This window comes from Cryptomeria japonica, chromosome 9, assembly GCF_030272615.1.
Source record: "Cryptomeria japonica chromosome 9, Sugi_1.0, whole genome shotgun sequence".
Lineage (NCBI taxonomy): Eukaryota > Viridiplantae > Streptophyta > Pinopsida > Cupressales > Cupressaceae > Cryptomeria > Cryptomeria japonica.
Window position 1 is genome coordinate 709,986,551 of NC_081413.1, and position 21,818 is coordinate 710,008,368.

The 21,818-nt window shown below is 35.0% G+C and overlaps 1 protein-coding gene across 2 annotated transcripts in view; it reads right to left on the reverse strand.

The window, feature by feature from the left end:
* LOC131858207 (uncharacterized) overlaps positions 1 to 18,596 on the reverse strand; it is a 71,071-nt gene extending 52,475 nt beyond the window's left edge. The window contains exons 1-2 of one of the 2 annotated variants that reach the window (XM_059211337.1): positions 18,258 to 18,596; positions 10,741 to 11,588 (exon numbers count right to left, since the gene is read on the reverse strand). In XM_059211337.1, coding sequence (XP_059067320.1) covers positions 10,741 to 11,574 — 834 coding nt within the window. In that variant the 5' untranslated portion in view covers positions 11,575 to 11,588; positions 18,258 to 18,596. Of the gene's footprint in view, positions 1 to 10,740; positions 11,589 to 17,977; positions 18,140 to 18,257 lie in introns of those variants that run through there. The other variant, XM_059211338.1, reaches the window with a different exon arrangement.
* Positions 18,597 to 21,818: the final 3,222 nt, after the last annotated feature.

Genomic DNA, 21,818 nt, shown 5'->3' on the forward strand with positions numbered 1-21,818 from the left:
CAGGACCTACCCAGTTAAGGGATTTTGAGTCTGCTACAACTATTAGGGAGCAACAGATGTATGATCTGAAAATAACACTCTCTGCTTGCTTGTACAAATCCTTTCCTGCTCCAATCTGCTTCTATCTTACAGACACACATAGTGGTTCGACCACACTCTTCCTTTGATCACCGACACAGTAAATCATCACAGACTTACCCTAAATAGACTTCACAACTTAGTCAGTTACAAAACCCTAACCTCATACTAAGATTTGCATCAATAGATCATCATAGATCTTTACAAATCATTATAGATCATCATATGGATCATTACAACATATTACAAATCAATTACAACCATTGAATGATCACCACACATCGATCTGATACACTTTCAAACCCTTAGCTCATTCTACTAAGCACTTCGCTCATTACCAATAAAATTGCTCTTTGATCGTGCCAAAACATCATCTTATCACTTCATGCGGATTCAACTACACCATCACCATCTTACAAACATAATGTAATACATTGTCGAACTCAAAATCATTACTGGTTATAAGATTTGAATACTAGTTCTTAAACCTTACTAAAACCCTACATAAAATACATCAGTCAATCACAAACATGACTTCCGGTAGCCAAAACATGATGTGGTTTTGATCATAACCTCATTACAATGTTACCAACACATATACTAAACCGCAACACCAAATTCCTCATCAATCTCTAGATCCAATTACTTAAGCATAACATAGTTTCACATTTACCGATTAAAGTCCTATTTGTCAGTTAACTGTCAAATCCATTCCATAGCTTTCCGGTCAATCATAGATGACTCGGATAACATGATATAACAATGTAACCATAGTTGCCATCAATGACAACACAAACTAATCATCAAGTCATCAAACAACATCTCAACTATATCATCACCAACAGTCCTTATACCAGTTCATCAATATTATCAGTTATGCCAACATTCTCCCCCTTTGGCATTGATGGCAACACTGAAAAACCTCATCATGCTCAACTGAACTAATATGTTTTGTACTTGCTCTTCTGCTCAACATCTCCTTTGTATTTCTTATGTCGGTTATCTAGTTCTTCTTCTTCTCAACTAGTTCTTCTCCCCATTTGACAACAATGCCAAAGGTGCAAATACCTCTATTGTCTTCATCTCTGCTGCTGCCATCTCTATTTATCTCATCATAGATTCTCTCCCTAAGGAGTAGCCCACTTCACATCAATCCAAAACTGAAAGATATTCAATGAATTCATCAGATTGATGCATCGCTAGCATCTTAGTTGATCTTGTGCAGGGGTACAACCCCTAATCTACCTCTGAGATATTCAAAGGTTGTCTTAGGCAAAGGTTTAGTGAATATATCTGCTAACTACTCTTTGCTAGACACATACTCCATTTTTACTTTCTTCTCCTGTACTCTTTCCCTTAGAAAGTGATACTTCAACTCAATGTGCTTTGTTCTTGCATGTAATATAGGATTTTTTGAAATATTAATAGCACTAGTGTTATCACAATGAATAGTCAACAGTTCAGACATGTCTTCCTTAAAACCTTCCAAAATGTGTCTCATCCATATAGCCTGAGTACAATTCATTGATGCTGCCACATATTCTGCTTCAGCTATAGATTGTGAAATACACGATTGTTTCTTGCTTATCTAGGACACTAATCTTTCTCCTAAAAAGAAAGCTCCACTGGTTGTGCTTTTCCGGTCATCGACATTTCCAGCCCAGTTTGCATTTGTGAAAACTTTTAAAGATAAATTATCATTGTAAGGATACCACAAACCACAATCAACTATTCCTTTCAAATACATGAATATCCTTTAAACCACTACCATGTGTGTCTCCGTAGGATCTTTCTAAAATCTTGCAACCAATCCAACATGTGCAATGTCCAGTCTACTATGAACAACATAATGCAACTTTCCAATCATAGACATGTATTCTTTCTCATCCACATATGGTGAATCATCTTGTTTTGACAATTTACAACCTGTCACCATTGAAGTACCAACCGGTTTACAATCTTCCATGCCAAAAGTTTTCACGACATATTTTACATACTTAGTCTGACAAATAAATATTCCATTCTCCAGTTGTTGAATTTGTAAACCAATAAAGAATTTTATCTCATTGACGAGAGACATCTCAAATTCTTTCTTCATTTCATTTGCAAAAGACATACACATGTCATCATTTCCACCAAATATTATATCATCAACAAAAACTTTAGCAAGTAACATTTTGTCTCCATCAGTCTTCAAATATATGTTATTGTCTTCACTAGTTCTCCAGAATCCTATCTTGATCAGATGTGCATGCAATCTTTCAAAGCATGCTCTAAGAGCTTGCTTCAATCCATATAGTGCCTCGTGTAGTTTGCAAAACATATTTTCATCTTCACTCAATGCAAAACCATCTGGTTGTTCTATATATACTTCTTCTTCCAAGATGCTATTCAAAAAAGCCGATTTAACGTCCATCTGATATACCTTAAATCCTTTAAAAGCAACAAAGGCAAGCAACATTCTAATGTTAGGATAACCGGTGGAAAACTGAGAAGGGGGGGGGGGGGTGTGAATCAATTGTCAATAGATTATAAAACTTTAAGCACACAAAACCTTTTCCTGGAATGCATAAACCAAATACCGGAATAGTAGATATAAACTTGAGCTTTATATTGAGAACTCATTACAATTAATGGTCATGATCAAATCTCCATCAACGACCAAGATTTTACAATGAAAACCCTAATTAAGGTTTGTTACAGCAAACTCAATTTGGCCAATAACATAATTATAACAGTTTTACATGACTAATAGATAATAAGGGTAGGTGCTTCAAAGTTTGTGCACTCATGGATGAGTTAGGTTCATTGAATCAAGACATGCTAAGGTGGAACTTATCTAATTAGTGAGTGGTGACTGGGATGATGATTAGAATGCCATCTCATCTTGATATTGCCTTGGAATGAATCCTTGATGTCATAGCTGCTTCTTCATGCTTTTGAAACTCTTTCTTTATGTTTCCCTTCATGTTGTTGGTGTTGTGGATCATGTCCTTGCATAAATGAATTCTTCTTGTGTAGTCACCTTCCTTCATATCTTTGTATTTGCTGATGAAATTTTCCTTTTGAAGCATCTTATTAACCTTGACATTGAAATTTTCTCCTTAGGAAACTTGTTTTGATCCTCCTCCAACGTGATCCCCTTGATTTCTTTCTTCATCTCCTGCAAAACAAACAAATGAGCATCAAACACATATGATATATAACCTTTCCATACTCCCATTTTGACATGATCTCCTAATTTATGTGTTGCAGGTTTGATATGTGTTTCTATAAGGAAGATTGTTGTATTTGTGATGGAGTTTTGTGTATTTGTGATGGAGTTTGTTGTTTTCTCTTGATGAATTTCGTTATTGTATGATGAAATTCGCTCCTCTTGATTACTGAGTCTGCAATATCTGTGATTGAATTCGCTTATGCTGATGATGAAATTCACTGATCTTAATGAAATTTGCTACTTGCTGATGATATTTGCTAATTAGAGAGAGGAGGAGAATGTTTTGATTTAATGTTTGAATGATTGTTTGAAATGATCATATATAGGCACTCAAGGGAAAGGTTGTGTCTTTTCTTATGAAAGCCGACCTGATTTGGTCTAAGTAAAATCACAGATGATCTTGTCAATGCCTCTTCAAGGTGGTCGACTTATCACACATTTAGACATTTATCATTCAAAATCGATTTTTGCATTTTGGCATCAAAGTAGTGTTTGACTAGTCTTTGAAAGTGCATTGAATATTAGGAGAATTCTCTCTCCCTCCTTAATTTGTGAAGTTCGCTCATATGCCTTGATTTGTGAAGTTCGCTCATATCCTCCAATTTGTGAAGTTCACTAATGGGTCCTTGAACATGAAGTTTGTTTTCAACTCCAAATCGAATGAGCTCAAGGTAAATGCTCTCAAATATTCTTCGCTCTCCTACTTCCAAACATGAAGTTCACTCCTATGCTTCCAAACATGAATTTTGCTCCTATCAGCCACCACATAAAGTTCGCTCATGTAGGCTGATTCCTGAAGTTTGCTCATGTAGGCTGATTTGTGAAGTTCACTCATGTATGTTGATTTGTGAAGTTCGCTCATGTGCCTTCAAATTTGAAGTTCGCTCATATGCCTTCAAATATGAAGTTCGCTCATATGCCTTGATTCTTGAAGTTCTCTTCTTTCACCAAGCACATGAATAAAGATCCTATCATCCATCACATGAAGCGACTCTTGAACTTCGCTTTTGATCTTTCTCTTAAAACCACTCCTTAGTTTGTGAAGTTCGCTCCTATGTTGTTAAAGGTGAAATTCGCTCATCTTCCTCAAATTGTGAAGTTCACTCATCTCCTCCAACTTGTAAAGTTCACTTATCTCCCCTCAAACATGAAGTAAACCTCTTGAGGAATTGGAGATGAAGTGGATTTCAAACAAGCTTGTCTCCAATCACTTTGTTGCTTATTGATTCAATCCTTAGGTTCTCAAGCTTTCATTCACAATACCATGTCAAAATTTCCCTATGAAGGCCTAAAATGCAAAATTCACTCCTATCAAGGAGCTCATGAAGTAAACTTTGCTCCAAAGAAGAGGTGATCTCAAATCAAAACCATGCTCACTATCTTCATTCAAATGCTCTAATTCACATTCAAATAAGGGTTTTTAAGGGAATTGGCTCCAAGGGTGATGGTCGCGAAGTACACTCTTGAGGGTATGCACAAGAAGTGAAGGTTCTAACTATTAGATTCAATGACAGTCCCAAAGACACTGAGAGGGGTGGGCTAAATCAATGTCTAACCGGTTAGTAGAATATTTAAAATTATTTATAACTTTGCAACCCAAAACAGTGTACCGGTAAACAAGAATTAATGCAGTAAACAGAAATACCGGAGACAACATAGAAACACACCATAACACAAGATATTTTAACGAGGAAACCCGGTGTGGGAAAAACCTCGGTGGGATTTGTGACCCACAATATTTACTCACTGGCCAATAAATAAATACTACTTACAATAGGGGCTTGGACATGCCAGGAGGCCAACAACTTAGAGCTCAGTGCTCAAATAAGAGTCTCATTGACTACAAAACGGATAATTAAATCCAATACAATGTACTTCTCAAAACAACATCTTCTAATGCTAGGTTCAATACCGGTTTAAGCTCAGATAGATACCTTAACCAAAAACCTTTGATACTACTGAATCACCTTATACAATATTCGCCTATCCATACCATATACAAAATGACTTATAAGATCTCATACATATATGAGTCTTTTACAATATACCATGTTGGCTTACAAAAGATAATTATATTACAATAAACAAAAGTTCATCCCATGTCGGCTTGAGTGTCGGTATGCATTGTTGTCGATGTAATCTGAATGTCGATGTAAGCACCTGCCGGTGCCGGTGTTTGTGCATGAAGTTGTGATGCCGGTGCATGTAGAAACCTATTGCCGGTTGGTTGCTAGTTGGTTGCCATCAATGACAACATCAACTATTCTCATAAGAGTGTAGAATGCCAACACTAACTCACTCATTTTACACCTCACACAAGGCTATCCACCTGACTCCTGGCCTTTTGACCACCTATACCTCTCTAATGCAAAGGCTAATAGCTAAGGACCTTAACACTATCCTAGAAACCAGGAAAAAAAAGTGGGGGTCCCCATTTGTGATGGGGCGATGTGTGAATACCTCACAAGAGGTGGTTTTGCCCTACCTTTTTTCCCAAGCATCCTTGGTGATGTGCAAGAAAGATATAACTCTTGATTCTTTAATGTACTAAATGTTGATATTTGTCATTTATTTATACAAATGGTGCATTTGAAGTTGAATCAATTTCTTTGGAAGGCTAACTGTCTTGAACCAATAACAAGTTCTTTGGGAATTTGTACTAGATGAATAGGCCATGTTGTCTTAAGTCTATATAGTTGCAAAAAAATTGAAAGAAAGGGGTTGTTAGCACTAGTTATTGGCAAAAGAATTGGGCATTGAAAAACTGTGCATTGAGTAGGCTTGTTGTGTATACATTGGCTTTGAGGAGGAAATGGCTCAAGACAAGGTCATGCTAGTTGAAGGTTATCACTAACCACTATTGGATTCATGTGCAAAGAGTCTATAAACATCTATGTTGTAACTTGTTATTAATGAGTAACCAATAATTTGTAGTCATGACAATTTTATTTATCATTGTGCACTTACGAATTTCTTCTCACAATATAGTGGTATTGATGTATTGATCGACATCATTAGTATCTCCATGGTGATCCTCTACACCTATATTTAACTTGCTTTCAAGTGCATCTGTCATTTCTTCTTTTTCAAAAATTGAGCTATAGAGAAAACCTCTATCTTATCCCCATTTCTCGTAGGCTAAATGGTTAATATTATTTTAAGTTAAGCTTGATAATTTTAAATTTAAGGGGCAACATAAATAATACTACTATTAAAATAAATGTGTTCTTAATTCTAACAAAATGAAAAGTATTTTTAAATATACAAAAAAATTTAAAAAACAGTTATTTATTAATACTTAAGGAAATTGGACCAACGTGCACAATTGGTGCACAACAAAAGGAGGGTGTGCTTGACTTCATTTGTAATCTTGTGTTTGCCAATATTTTGCCATTCCATTTCCTGAACTTGAGCTTTGTGTTCAAGTTTGCTTCTAAGGATCAAAACCCTGTTGAGTTTTCACCATTGGATTTAAGGATGAAAACCTCATCTCTAACCTTGGCAATTCCATCCAAGGGTTGCATGTGTGCTGACTTGGATCACTTTCAAATTTGAGGTTTGTGATTTGAAAGTTTTCAATGCAGATCTTAGAATTTTGAGGGTTTGTTCACGATTTATCGTTCTAGATCCTGGATACCACTACTTGGAGGTCACCATAGCTAGTACTTTCAATTCAAGGGTTTCGTTGGGCATTTTGGCAAGAAATCTAATTCCTTTTGTTGCTTCTCCAACCATACCAAAAGGACATTTGCTGATTATTGGCAACATTTTTATAATTTGAGGTTGATTGCCATAATTAGGCCCTGCGCCAGCACTTTAGAGGCTTTCAAAGAGGGTTTTGATCTTTTTTTACTGTTGTTACAACATTTCCGGATAGCTTCAGAAGGAATGCTAGCATTAGGAATTGTAGATTTGCCCTACTTTTTGCTGTTGAATCACTTTCCAGCCTAAAATTCAGTTCACTAACCTTAGGCGAGAATTTGACTTCAATTTGGGCAAGTTTCATCTGCATTTAGTTCTGTTTGGAGGCATTTTTGGACACTTGCCAGTTACCAGCATTTTCAGTGGTTCATTCCTCCGTTCCAGTCTTTGGAAACTTCATTTCTGCCATCTTCCATTTCTATCTATTGTTTTCCATCATCATAGGGAAGCCCAGTATGAAACTTGATCAATTTTGAGACCATGTGCAGCCTTAGTAGCATGTTTTCTTCCATCTCCAGCTAACAAAGTTGCTGAATCTTGACCATATAAGGTTCCTGCAGTGTGTGGCAACTGTACATTCATTGTTCCCAGACAAAACTCAAATATTGTAAGTCTGAATTTGTGCATATCAATCATTGTAAGTTGCTGCAAAAAGTTGCAAATCAATTTAAGGCATTTTGAAGGTGATAAATTGGTATTTAATTAAGATCTAGTAAAATTTAATATCCTAGATTACTATTATTGTATGTTTGTTTTCCTTTGAAGGTTCAATTCATTCACTTTTAGCACATTGGCATTTGAAGGTGCATTGTGTAATATATATTAAGCTGTGTCAGTGTCTTTTATTTTTTAATGAATTAGATGTTAACATACACACATGCTCACATCATTGTTTGTATCTCATTGCTTTCCATTATAATTAAATTCATTTTTTAAGAAAAGGGACATAAATACAACTTCTCACGTCTCTTATTCTTGTGTGCCTCGTTTGGTTGGAGTTGTCTCTTTTTGTTCTCAGCTTATGTTGCATTTGTTCTTTCTGCAAATAGTCTTCATAATTTCCACAAGAGGAAGCTTCTTCATTGGAAAAGCCCTATTAATCAAAACCTTTAATATGGTCCTTATTGCATATGTTGTCATTGATGTCAACTATGTGACAATGAAGATAGTTCAGATGTGCTACAGTGGTGGAAGACAAGAGTAAGTATCTTCTACACATACCTTATATTCTGAAGTTCATGACTGTTCATGTTGGGTGTCAATATTCTTGATGAGTTATATATGTCATGGAAGTCATGTTTTATGAAATCATGTGGTTTGGCTCTGGTTAAAGAAAGTTGTAAAGAGACAGAAGATTTTTGTTCAATCAAAGTTCAAGTTAGAAAAAAGGGGCACAAGCTCAAGAACATGCACCGCATTTTACCACAGTGGAAGATATAAACCTGCAGATAAAGACGATAGCTTCTAAATGCTCTTAGGTATGTGTGGTCCAAGTTTGTGATCATGAGACTCACAACAAGGTAATTTAGAGTCATCTGAGTAAAACAAGTCCTACTGCCAATTAAAGGAGTTAGCTAATACCACCGCATTTCACCACATCTTGAAGATAAGCTTGTATGGCTAGTTGGTATGTTCAATTAAAGTTTCAAATGCCTTTGTCTACGGCAAGCATGATTCTTCTTCTAGACTATGTAATCAGAGTATATTAAGGGTACCAACATCAATGTTTAACTGTTTACGCTAGCATGAAACAGTTTGATATTGTAAAAGGAGAGTATAGGGATATTTGGCAAGCCATATAATATGCATGACTTGATCCGGATGATGATATTTGCTTCTCTCCGGCACCGCATGTTGTCTAGAGTTAATGATCTAGGTGATTTGTGGTTACTAGGCCAATAGGGCATGTTTTCATATTTGCACCATGTATCTGTGTGCTTGTGTCAACTTTGGAATTGTACTAAGATAATTTTGGACTCAGCTAGACATTGGTAAAAACTGCAATATGTAATATCTCTTGAAATATGTGTTTTGTGGCTGACTAGTAAGGTGCTACATGATTCATCTATCTGTTACCTTGAAGCCGACCTAATTGATGGTTTGAAAGCTTGTGGAGGGTATAAATAGAAGATCAAGCTTGTTGTAACAGCATAGTATGGATGTATAAAAATGGAATGAAGCTTAAACCAACTAATGTTGTTAAGAAAAGATAATGCGGTAGGAATATGATCACCAAATCTTGTCAAGTATGTTGATCTCAAGTTGCAGACTCCTTCTGCAAAGTATTGTAATTTGTAGGGAGTTGTAAACTTCCTTTGGTTGTAACCATAAAACTATGTTTCAGGGAGTCGCAGCTTCCTTTGGGTTGTAGCCCATGAAACCTAATGTAATCTTGTTTTATTTGTGAGGTTGGATTTGGATAGTAGCTCCAAGCAACTTGCTCACTGTGGTTTTTCCCTTGTTGGGATTTCCACATAAATCTAGTGTCTCCTTGTGCAATTGTGTTGTATGCTCATTTCATTTCTGCTGATCTATTTTGAGTAAGGTTTGGATTAATATTTGTGATGAAGGGTTTGAGTTTTTTTATAGAATACTGATTATCAAATTTGGTATTTAAAAGGCCTACCTAGGCTATAGAGAATTTTATGTAAGCTATTGTTGATTTCATTTGCAAAAAAAATATGCCCAGCTGAAATAACTATCAAGATGGATTATTTTATGTGCTATGTCCAATACACTCTTATGACATTTGAGTGTATCCTTTTTTTTCTGATTTGTGAATCAGGGCAACTGGGCCCAGCCTATGGGGCCGCAGCCAGTGGACCTCATCCCCAACAGTTACATAATGTTATAAGGAGATTTTGTTTGTCATTGAGGTTTATAGATTTTCCGCAACAGTTACATAAGTTTAACTAAAATATATATGAAAGGAGGAATAGTTGACACAATAAGACAATATTTGGCAATGACTAGAAATTAAAGTCATTGGAATTTGCCAAAACAAGCTCAGAAAGGGTGTCTACGCCCATCCATGGGTCAGTGCTAGAGGAGAAACAACTAGATAATGTTGGATGAAACTGAATTCAGAACATGCAAAATATAATGGAGATCTGTTAGTCATCAGCAGACATAAACATGGCCAAGTGAAACATGAAAATTTTGCGGTGCATACAATCACCTTGTATTCTTGTGAGTGACCCATGTTCAATTCTCCTTCTAGACATTGAATTTACTGTTAACATAAAATCTAATAGGTTATTTACTCTCCCATATAAAGGGGCTTACCCATATAAAATATAAATAAAAACAACTTGAGTATTTTTTGTGAACTCACTTTTTCTGGTCACAAACAAAGCTGATGAAAATGGAACAATTGGGTATTTACCGATAAGTTGTGATGAAATAGGATTGCACATTGAAAGAGTTCAAATACTAAGTATCTGTAGGAATTCAAAACTTAGGCATTTGATTTATATTTAAATGTGTAGCTATCTCTACAAAGTGTAGGGCATCGATTAGTTTCACGTGGATAAGTTAGAAGTGTATTTTGCAGCATAAAAATTGATTATTTCTACCAACTTTGAATGCACTTAAATTAGAGCTTCAACTTAGCAAACTTTAATCCTTCTATACTAATATTGTGGAAACAATCAACATTAACTAAAACCACATCCTTTGGACTCCATAGTTACTTGCACATGGAAACAAAAATATAAAATGAGCTAAACCAGTTGGTAACTTACTTGGCAACCAGACTGCTCTCCATTATATGTAACATCAAGAATATATATTTTAACAGGAACAATACTTTTCTCCCAATCCATCCAATATACAGTGTATTTCAAGTAAAGTTTTCTTTTCTTTCCTTGAACGCCTTCTTTCAGTTGACATTGAGTCCCATCATAGCAACAATCTAAGCCTCCTATGTAATTTTTTCTAAGTGGGTGATGATTTGCATCTTCTGTAACATTGTAGAGATCACATTTGCATTCTGTGCAACCACGGGTGTTTACAACACCCCTTGTATCAATAGCATGGACATTCAGCAACCATGACTCTTCATATCCTTCAGGTAATTTATTAGGATCTCCAACAATAATTCCATATGGATTGGGAATGAATGTCCTGGTATGACGTGTTTCAGATCCAATTCCAAAGTTTTGGGGAAGAGTCTGACCTTGGCAAATACCATCATTTCCCACCAAGATATAGTTTGAACTGCTAAGTCTATTAGTTTTTGGCTTGGTCTGTTCTTCTGTTATAGGTTTTTTATAGTAAAATCTCGCGACTAGCCAATGATGCAGATAGGTCTCAGATAAAGGAACTGACTTCCCGTTTTCATTTACAACCTCTGCATTAAAACTCTTGAGTGCAATATGGCCTTTGGGAAAATCAATACCATAAAACCATTTATTTTGGACTTGCCCAGGTCCCAAAATAAATGCTGGGGACTTGAAGACAGCAGACTTCAGCTTTCCAGTACTCAGGTCCAAAGAAGTTTCAGTGACTATTTTTCCATGCACTATTGCAATCCATAAGAAGGATGAAAGAACCCATGCCCTCATATGCTGATACATTCTCACTCCAAATTCTGCACATACCAAGTTATATCATTGTAATTTGTAATTATTATTCACATAAATAGAAAAGAAAAAAACATACATGAGTAGCATCTATTGAAAATAAAAGAATATAATACACTCTTTAGATTTGTGACATTATCTAACTATTAGGACTCATAATATTGAACGCTTTTCCCATACAACCAATGAAATGATGGGCTCTCGGTTTGCAACATTGCATAAACATTGTAAGAAAAGCTACACCATTCAGCATAATTGCAACTATAAGAGAGCAATATTTTCTAGATAAGAGATAATCCAATCGACTAAAGAAAAAAATGGTACTGCATTCCAATTTATGGAATAACTTTGCCTGTTAATTATAATGTTAGTATAAATTGTGATTCATGAACTAACATGGGGATTTTACTTGGAAGGGAATTGATGAGACTAAACATTGTACATCATTCTGAGACCTTAATATAAAACAAAAATGTGGGCAGAAGGAACTGGAAGAATTTCCAATTTGCTAAGGTACAAAAGTAAAGCATTGTTGATCAGGTCTTGAGTTTTTTTTTTAGAACACTGAAAATCCATGCAAACTTAATTAAAAAGTGCCTTGAATATGAACTTATCATCTAGGATAAATAAGTCATGTATGGTTCCAGACAAATTCCAGTAGGGGCTGCCATCACCATACACATCACCTACCATTTCTTTTTATGTCCGCACAAATTGTATTGTATTGTTTTTCTTAATGGCATACAGTTGCAGATACATGGCACTCAATTATATGAAGGAAAAGTTTAATATTTACATGGAAACAACTACCATTCCATATAAAAGAACTGAAAGAAATAACTGGGAATTTTTCATTCACATTATGCCAAAGAAAGTTTGGAACGTTGTTCTAGAAGCTTGAGAACTACCTTATGCAGATTGAAGTTTCACTTGATTCCATTTCTCTTCAACTTTCTATGTGATAGATCCTATCTCTATGCAACATGGCATGACTTTACAACCACGATAAGTTGGCTCAATACATATTCTACTACAACACTTTCTAACTTCTATTCTGACAATCAGTCCAAGAGATCCCAAAACCTACACATCCAAACCAGGAGATCCCATAACCTCAGGAAGGAAGAGGAGGAACCTAAGGGACTTTTCTCTCATTTGTGGTCCTACATACCATCGCTTAGAGAGTGCAATCTATTGCTGGAAAACATGATGAGGGGACAATAATTTTCCTTTTGAAAAATGTTCTGCTCAAATTTTAAATTCCATTCAACAACAAAAGGAGCACAATTACTGGTGAATAGAAATAAATCTTCAGAAAAATAAGTCACTGATGCTCCATCCACAATGCATACCACTGAAACAAAGGGTTCTGTTGACACAACTATTAGAAGAAATGACTGGAATTACCTCCTTATAGGCTTCATGAAAGACCTCCCAGAAAGAAAATAATAATAATCAAGCTCCAATAGAAGTAGAGCCCTATCATCAACTAAGAGATTCCAGAGCCACAAAAGAGAAACTAACTAATGGCTATCTTTTGTTTTGAAGGCAATAGTGCCTAGGAACTAATATAGTACTTTAGTTGGACAATTTTGGATACAAATTATGCTAGGATTGCAGTGTTATGATAGCTTACCCTGATCATTTAGAACTGCATAATTTGGATATACCTAGGATTTTGGGCCAATGGTGGGCATCTCTCTAAGTATTACAGTATAGTGTTGGAAGGATACTTCAATAGTACTTTTTTTTTGCTCCTAGTTGTTTGGTAGGAACAACGATGAAGCTTAAAAAGCCAACAAGTTGTTTGTTATTTGGATGGACCAAATAACAATGTGCCAACTGTTTGCTTTCACTTGGTGTCTTCTATTGGGATAATTTGAATAATCACCTCACTAATCATCACTAATTCGGTCCCCTATTACTTTATTCACTTAACTTCTATGTTTAGATTGAGATAATTATAGTTCATATTGTCTTACTTCATAAGATGAGGACATTTGTCATGATCTAACTTAATCCTCATCTAGGGTTTTTTTTTGCTTTTATAAGCATTCATTATAATCTAAGTTGTCGGGTTCGGCTATATAGGCCCCTGTATTGCCAAAATATGGTTCGGGTTCAGGGTTCGTGTATGGTTCGAGATTTAGCATGCCTGCTTCCACTGACATTTTAAATAGCTCCTCCACCTGCTTCTGTCTAATGCAGCTCTTGGTCAAAGTGTACACAACTGGCAAATTTGACCCGACTGGATGATCCGGCAAGCAGCCAAGGATATGATTATGGGTTTATTAATTTTAAGGTTTTTTATAGATTTAAATTCAATGATATATAATATAATATGATATAATATAATATATTATATATTATAATATATACTGTTATTTAGCTCCTAGAAATCACTTCCAACCAAAACGCCTATCACACCACAAGAGAAAAAGCCTTGATTGAGTGCTATGCAACCTTGAGTGAGAGATTGATCCACAACAAGCATTTGATATTGAAATTAACTAATATTGAATCGATTGTCTAGATGATTACAATGATTATAATCTAAGTTGCCGATTCGGGTTCAGGAATCCAGTTCGCCAATTCGACAAAATTTTGAAAAAGGGTTTGGGTTCATTAGTACAAAAACAATGTTTTGTACCCAAACCCTTTGAAATTATATGTTTTACATTGTTTTTGTACTAACGAACCCAAACCCTTTTTCAAAATTTTGTCAAACTAGTGAACCGGGTTCCCAAACCCGAATTAGCAAATTAGATTATAATCATTGTAATCATCTAGATAATTGATTCAATACTGGTTAATTTCAATATCAAATGCTTCTTGTGGATCAATCTCTCACTCAAGGTTGCATAGCACTCAATCAAGGCTTTTTCTCTTCTAATGTGATAGGCGTTTGTGTTGCAAGTGATTTCTGGGAGCTATGGGGTTCACTATCAACTCCAACACTATATTAAAGCACTAAATTTGTGATTTAGCATCTCTGCACCCATGACCCTTATTGATTCAATGCAACAAGACATCCATATCAACCTTATTTATGGAGTCTCAAATTGCACGTTTGAAGGATTATTTGAGGACATCCATCTCCTCTTTGTTGACAGCCATGTCGTTGTTAACCCATTATCATGGTCTTTGGATCTTGTTCTATATCAATCTTCATAAGTTTTTAGATTAACATCATCTCCCTCCAACATGAAGACATTTGAGCAGTTTTCAAAGGCACACATCATTGGAATTTGGATTCCCTATTCATCCAATTTAAGAGAATGACTTCTCCAATCACCAATGAATGTCTTTCTTCCTAAGGGGAGAAATATTGTTTGCATGTAGTGGATTGTATTTTTTCTTCAAGCGTTTGCCATTGGCATAAGGGCTACTTCTTTATGAGGGGGATTGATATCCTCATTTTCTCTCTCTCTTATGGGGAGGACATTTATTGTAATTATGTGAAAAACGCAATCCTTGGGAGGTCACATCAATTCCTCCTATCCTTCTTTCACTAGTGCATTTATTTCATTTTCTCTCCTTTGGAGAGGAGTTTTCTCCCATTTGGTTTTCTCCTTTTCTTCGATTATGGTAGATTGCATTTGTTTGTACATAGGTACCTCATCAAGACTTGTAGTTGGGACCCGTTCATGCATCCATCATTGCATTCATCATTACGTTTTTAGCTTCTCCCTAAGTTGATCTTAAGGGGGGATGTTGGAGTAATCAGGATAATCACCTAATTAGGTCCCCTATTGCACTATTCACTTAAGCTAAACTTAGGAGTGTTTTTCTATATTTATGTTGAGCTAATTATGGGTCATGTTGTCTCAGTTCACAAGGTGAGGACACTTGTTATGATCTAACTTAATCCTCGCCTATAGTTTCATCTAGGATTTTATTCTTTTTGTTTTTATAAGCAGTCATTGTAATCATCCAAATAGTCAATACAATATAGGTTAATCTCAATATCAAATGCTTGTGTGGATCAATCTCTCTCTCAAGGTTGTATAACACTCAATCATAGCTTTTTCTCTTTGAATGTGATAGGAATTTTGGTTGCAGGTGATTTGTGGGAGTTGTAGGGTTCACTATCAACTCCAACATCTTCTAGTCTTGGTTTACCTTTCCTAACATAGCTGTGGTATTTGAATGCAGATTTGTTGGGCATTTTGTATAACATCATCATCCCTAAGTCTGGTTTATACAAGGGCTTGGGGTTTTGCAAATAACAACAATATACTTTAACCTTTTTTAAAAACAATAGACTCAAAATCTCCCCATCAAATAAAAAGATTCTTCCCATCATAATGTCAAACCATTCACAATACCTTAAACAAAAAGATGAAAGAGTATACAATTAAAAACTGCTAGAATGTTCCAAAAGCTATCTCGATGTCAGTGACATAAAAAATTATTATTAATAATTACAAGCATCCTCTCAAAAAATATAGCAAAAATGTGAGAAATAAAAACCTATGTTCCATGGTGTTTTGAGGACAGGGATGGTGGGACAGCAGAGGGCAGATTTCAGGGATATATATGTATGTATGTATGTATAATGTATATGTATATGTATGTATGTATATGTGTGTATATATAAGTTTAAAATATGTATAGAAGGATACTCAAATTCATAGAAATTTAAGTACACATGACATCAAAATTTAAGTTCATTAAAATTTAAAAAAAAACAATAGCTGATCTAATTGGCAGGTTCACTTATATATACCAGTTTAGCCACTCTGAAAGGCACTCGAACATTATGTTTCAGTATTTCATAATAAAATCAGTCCCTCACACTTAATTTCAATAATGGGTATCTCATTTGAAGAACAGCATGACTGCTAGGAGAAGATGCAATCATAGGATTAACTTATTATACATACATAACACAACCTTATTCATGATAAAATAGATGTATGCTGGAAAAATATGGATAATTCCTTTAGAGTCTCAATTCTTTTATACAGCAAGTAACAATTAGTAGTTGCAAAAAAATATATCCATAAAATAGATTTGTCCTATAGAAGCTTAGCATTTATGTTCCATAGCTACAACAAATAGAGATATAGCCAATCGCAATGCCAACCTCATGAAACCATGATAATAGAAATTATGACTTAGAGAGATCCGAAAACACATTGATCTCAAGTATTTTTTTAAAACAAGCAAAATTGTTTTTTTTTAACCATCTTGGATGCCTAGGTGTTCCCGAGACAGTTGAGGAAAGTCTCAAACATCCCTGACCATTAGTAAGACAGCCAAATATCTTGTAGATATTTCCTAATAAATTGTGCCATTTCAGGGACGTTCTAAGATTTTAGAAAATCATCTCACCATCTCAGAAATACCATTGAAAATGGAGATGCCAATTTCAAGGCTAGGGATGTATACCCATGGAACCTAGATGAGGACACATCAAAATTTTGCATGCAATATTCTGAACTTAAAGATTCCAAGAAAAACTTAAGTTCATTAACCATAAGTCTCCTCAAAGTCCAAGAACCTTGGTGAAGCAAAATGAACTATCACTTGTACAACTTGAGGTTTTTACCATGTCAAAAACATGTGTACAAAGAAAACACCTTGTGAACCCAATGAACTACCATGTGAAGCTGCAATAGACTCTTAAAATATCTATGAAATTTAGAGAAAATATAGATTTATAACATTAGGGAAAACTACAAAAAGAAAGCACCAATTATAAAAAGACATTTAAAACCTCAACAATATAACTGGCACAAGAAGTGAATATTAGAGTCCAAAAGTTAATTCGGAGGAAAAACAAATAAAATTCTAATTATGATGTGTGTTTCTTAATTTTTAGCTTTAGAGACAACACAAAACAAAACAATAAGGGGAAGCTTTTCTAGATCTAACTAAACCTAAAACTAATAGAATTTACAAATATGCACACTACACAAGATTTCAAAAAAGGCTTTACATTAAATGTAAACATCTAATTGGCTATGTTTTTGCCTCAGATGCAGCACCAAATTGTCAACTGTCAAGGCTGCAGTGAGATTTTTAAATCAAGGAGGATAATTGTTTTAAGCATGAGCAAAGCACAACCTCAACTGTTTAAAGCAAAAGCCAGTATTTTTTGCAGTAAACAAAGATTTAATTGAATAATACTAACAGATGTTGACAACTAACTAAATCAGAGGCTAATATTCTTCATCAATAGGAAATGATTAAAAGGATGAACATTGCATGATTCCACAAAATAAATTGCTAAATGAATATGCAAAGTTAAAATAAGTTCAATTTAAATTACATAATTACAAATATAAATTTAACAATTACTGAATAACAATAACAGCTCAACGGTTTCTGCAACATAAACTCTGCATCTACTATCCTTCACTACACACAAACACAATGAAATGACTTTAACCTTTGAATCACAATTTTTGCAGAGTCAGTCCGCCCTTCGCTATGTTTCCAATCAATGTGTTTCTGCCCTCTATCATGCCTCCAATCAATATTATTTAAGACACATTTATAGCCCTCAAAGGCAGTTTTTAAGGATAAATAATAATAACATATAATATTTCAAAGGAACCCCTATTTTATCCTAGAGATAATAAACACTCCAAATACTCTAAATTGACTATTTCCTGCCTTTAAATCTGCTTTCTTTCCAAATAGTTTGACTGAGATAAGATTGTACTTACTATTGAATGATTATGTTCTTTAAAACCCTTAATTGTAGCGTTGAAAATTTGTAGTTGCTCTTCGTGGCAGGTAGGGCGAAAACAAAAATTTAGTGGCCATGGCACTCAAAATGTGACAAGACTTCCACTCAAACCTGGGTGCTGATTTCCTATGACTGCCACCATAGAATCGCGCTTTGGTGTTGTAAGCTGGTTGGGAGTAGATAAGATGCGAATTTGTTATATGTTTTAAGCCGTTCTGACTACCTAGCTGCAACTTCACAATACATCCGCCAAGGATTGAGACGTGATATGTGGCAGCAAAGTCAAGTAAAAAGCTAACACCTGGTGCCTTTTCGTTTGCCCGTGGTCATGATTTCCACATTACTATACCTTTTTAACTTTATCACAATTTTTCAATGGTGTCACCAGTAAAAGATGCGACTTCCACTCAAAACTGGCACTCCTATAAGTGTTTGCATTTAAATGGTTGCAACTTTACCCTGATTAAGCAATTTGAATTGCCATTTTGGAATGAATGGCAATTCTCATAGCAAAGCAGAAATATTCAGAAAAATTAATCAATATACATAAAATTTGTAAAACAAACTTCCAAGTCCATTTGTGATATAATTTCCCTATATATCAAAATTGTAGTGAATTTTTGCGATTGTGGTCGATGGGACCCATCAAATTAGTAAAGAAAATATGTCTCCTAAAAAGAGATATCTATCATTCAAAGTTTCTCTGCCCAAATATATGTGGTGGGTCTTAGCATATTCGAGACTTTGAATGATGGGTTTTTTCAAAGGATCCAATAGACTTATTGGACATTTCACTGGAGGTATCCACTTGAGCTGTGGGCATTCGCTACATTTGACTTTAAAAGTAACATTTAGTTCCTCTTCTTCATTAAAAAAAATAAGAATGTCATTGTCTTTGCCACATGAACAGAGACAAGATTGGATCAACCAAAGCACAACAAATACTGCATATTCATAATACCATTTAACTCTGGTCTTTCAGAAATTCAAGGTCCAAAAAAGTTACCATGCACATGGTCGAGGAAATTAGAACAAACAGCCTTCTTGAATTACTCCTAGTTATAAAGCCTAAGAAGTGAGTCAAGGCTTTCATGAATGAGTAGTTAGAGAGCACAATGAACAGAGATACAAAAGATGGAGATGATAAGGATATCATCGGCATCAAATATATCAGCAATCAAACACCCTACTAGTAATATTTTCAAAATACTGATGCGAATATAACATCCTTGGTTTAGAATATTTTATGTTATATATTAACTTCAAAATATATGTTAAAGTTCGATTTCAGTTCTTACTTAAAGGTAAGGCCTCATCATTAGAAACATATCTTAAATCATGATAAAATTTTCCATGGCAGCCTTAGTGTATGAATTTTGTAGACAATCAGATTAGGAAAAACAAATTCAGGCATAGACTTAGGTCTGTACTTTCCCAAAACCACGTTGTCTTGCATCCAACCATATACATCTTGGCAACCTTGCTAAAGTCTTATATTGCCTAGAGTCCAGACCATTCTCTCTTACACATCAGTATTGATGCCTTTGCCACAAGCGTAGACCTATGTCCGCCACTAGCTAGCATAAATTATGGTGCCTTATTGCTGATAGTTTTCATAATGAATGACAGTGGATCGTTATTCCATTTCCATGATACAAGTATCCCCGGAGTTTTGATCTAAATTTATTAAAAGTTTATATGGGGTTTAAAACAATTAGCGTTTCAGAACCAAGCCTCTACTTATATGACAGTAAAAATCTTAAGATCCCTTGAGATATGATGCAGGAGCATCCTAGGGGTTAAGCTATCTTGCATCATCTAGAGTGAATTTACTTCATGTTTGTGCTTGTGAAGTGCGCATTGAGTGTTTTGGTTTGCACTTTTGTGTGTTATAGGTTTGGGACCCTGAGGAATCTACCACAATAATGCAAGGTCAAAGATTGAGATGGTGCTGCATGAGCATAAAATCTGAACCAGACACTTTTCTTTCAAAAACGAAGTGTGAATTCCCACGGAACTGTTCAATGCCTTGGAAGAAGGTAAAGCAAAAAAGCCATTTGGAGGCTGATAGGTGGATAATGCCAAATATGTTTGGTCGGTTATGCCAAATGGTGCAGCACATCAGATGTACATGAAGAGCAAGTAAAAACATTTTGGAAGCAGTCAGAAAATAAAAACGCAAACAGATGGGAATTGTAGCATCATAGAATCGTGATTATAGGTTTGAAGCATGAAAGTAAGCTTTCTATTGCCACACCTATAACGAAGCTAAAACGACAGTGTATCAGCTTAAAAGTAGTTCGGTAGCTTCAGAATAGGCTGCTGAAATTTGTGCTAAAGTAGGTGTTGAAGTTGAGAGCTAGGATTCCTATTGAAGCCCTAACAACGTAGGGGAAATGATGGCTTCTCAAAATAAACAATTCAATTTTATACAGCAGTTTATTTGTCAAGTCTTCTACTTAAAATTTTTGTTTCAAGTTCACATGGTCAAATATGATGCCACATCAGCATGCATGTTTGTGAAGGTGTCTAAAATGGTCTCAAATTGTGATAAGACCCATAAGTGTACACTAAGTCATGTTTACTTGTATGCTGATGTGGCATCACATGATTGGTTATTTTTTGAATTTTATAGATACTTTTTTGGGGATAAGCATTGACATGACATTTTTAGAGCATCACTATTGGTCTCATTTTTTCCAAGTACCATAGCATGTATTGCTACCCGTTCACCTATTGTTCCCCTCCCCTAGTATAGGTTGGGAAGAGCTTTAAAGAGGATATATTGTAATGCAAAGAATGTCTACAAGTAGGTTGAATAATGTTGATTATGTGGAATAGGTTGATTGGGTTCTGTAATAAAAATTCAAGAGTTTCCAAATTATTCTTGTTCTTCCTTCCTTCCTTCCCCTTGTTCTTTCCTTGTGTACTTAGCAATTGTCCCACTTATTTTTGGTTCTAATAGTGCCTAAATATTATCAACCCACTACTTGAGTTTATTTTAAATATAAGGCAGCCATTCTTAAATCTCAAATCCATCATACAAATATAATATAAAATGCTTGAAGAAAAAAATGTGATCTTAATTAGAAAAAGAATTATTGTATTTTTTTATTATATAATCATTTTCTTATAATACTTTTTTAATCTTTTGTAAGCTTAAAGAATGGGTTTCAAATGGATTGAACCTTTTATATCGTTAATTTGTGAATCAATTTTGAAATGAGGTGAGATTGGTGAAGTCATCAAAGATCATTCCAAAGATGAAAATACTGAGAATAACCCTATATAGGCAAGGTCAAAGTCCCTAATTAAAACAGGTTTGATTGGACTTGAAGCGGTGATTTAAGTGCATGTGTCACATCCCCTACGAATCCCTTGCTTTCTTATGAAACCCTTAGTCCCAATATAATTTGGACTAAGGATGGGACTTTTCACAAATGTTGTTGGTGTGTATGTCATGGTTATGAATTTTAATGTTAATATTAATGTATGCTACCATTATTATTATTAGCATTAAGGTATTCACTATGATTTA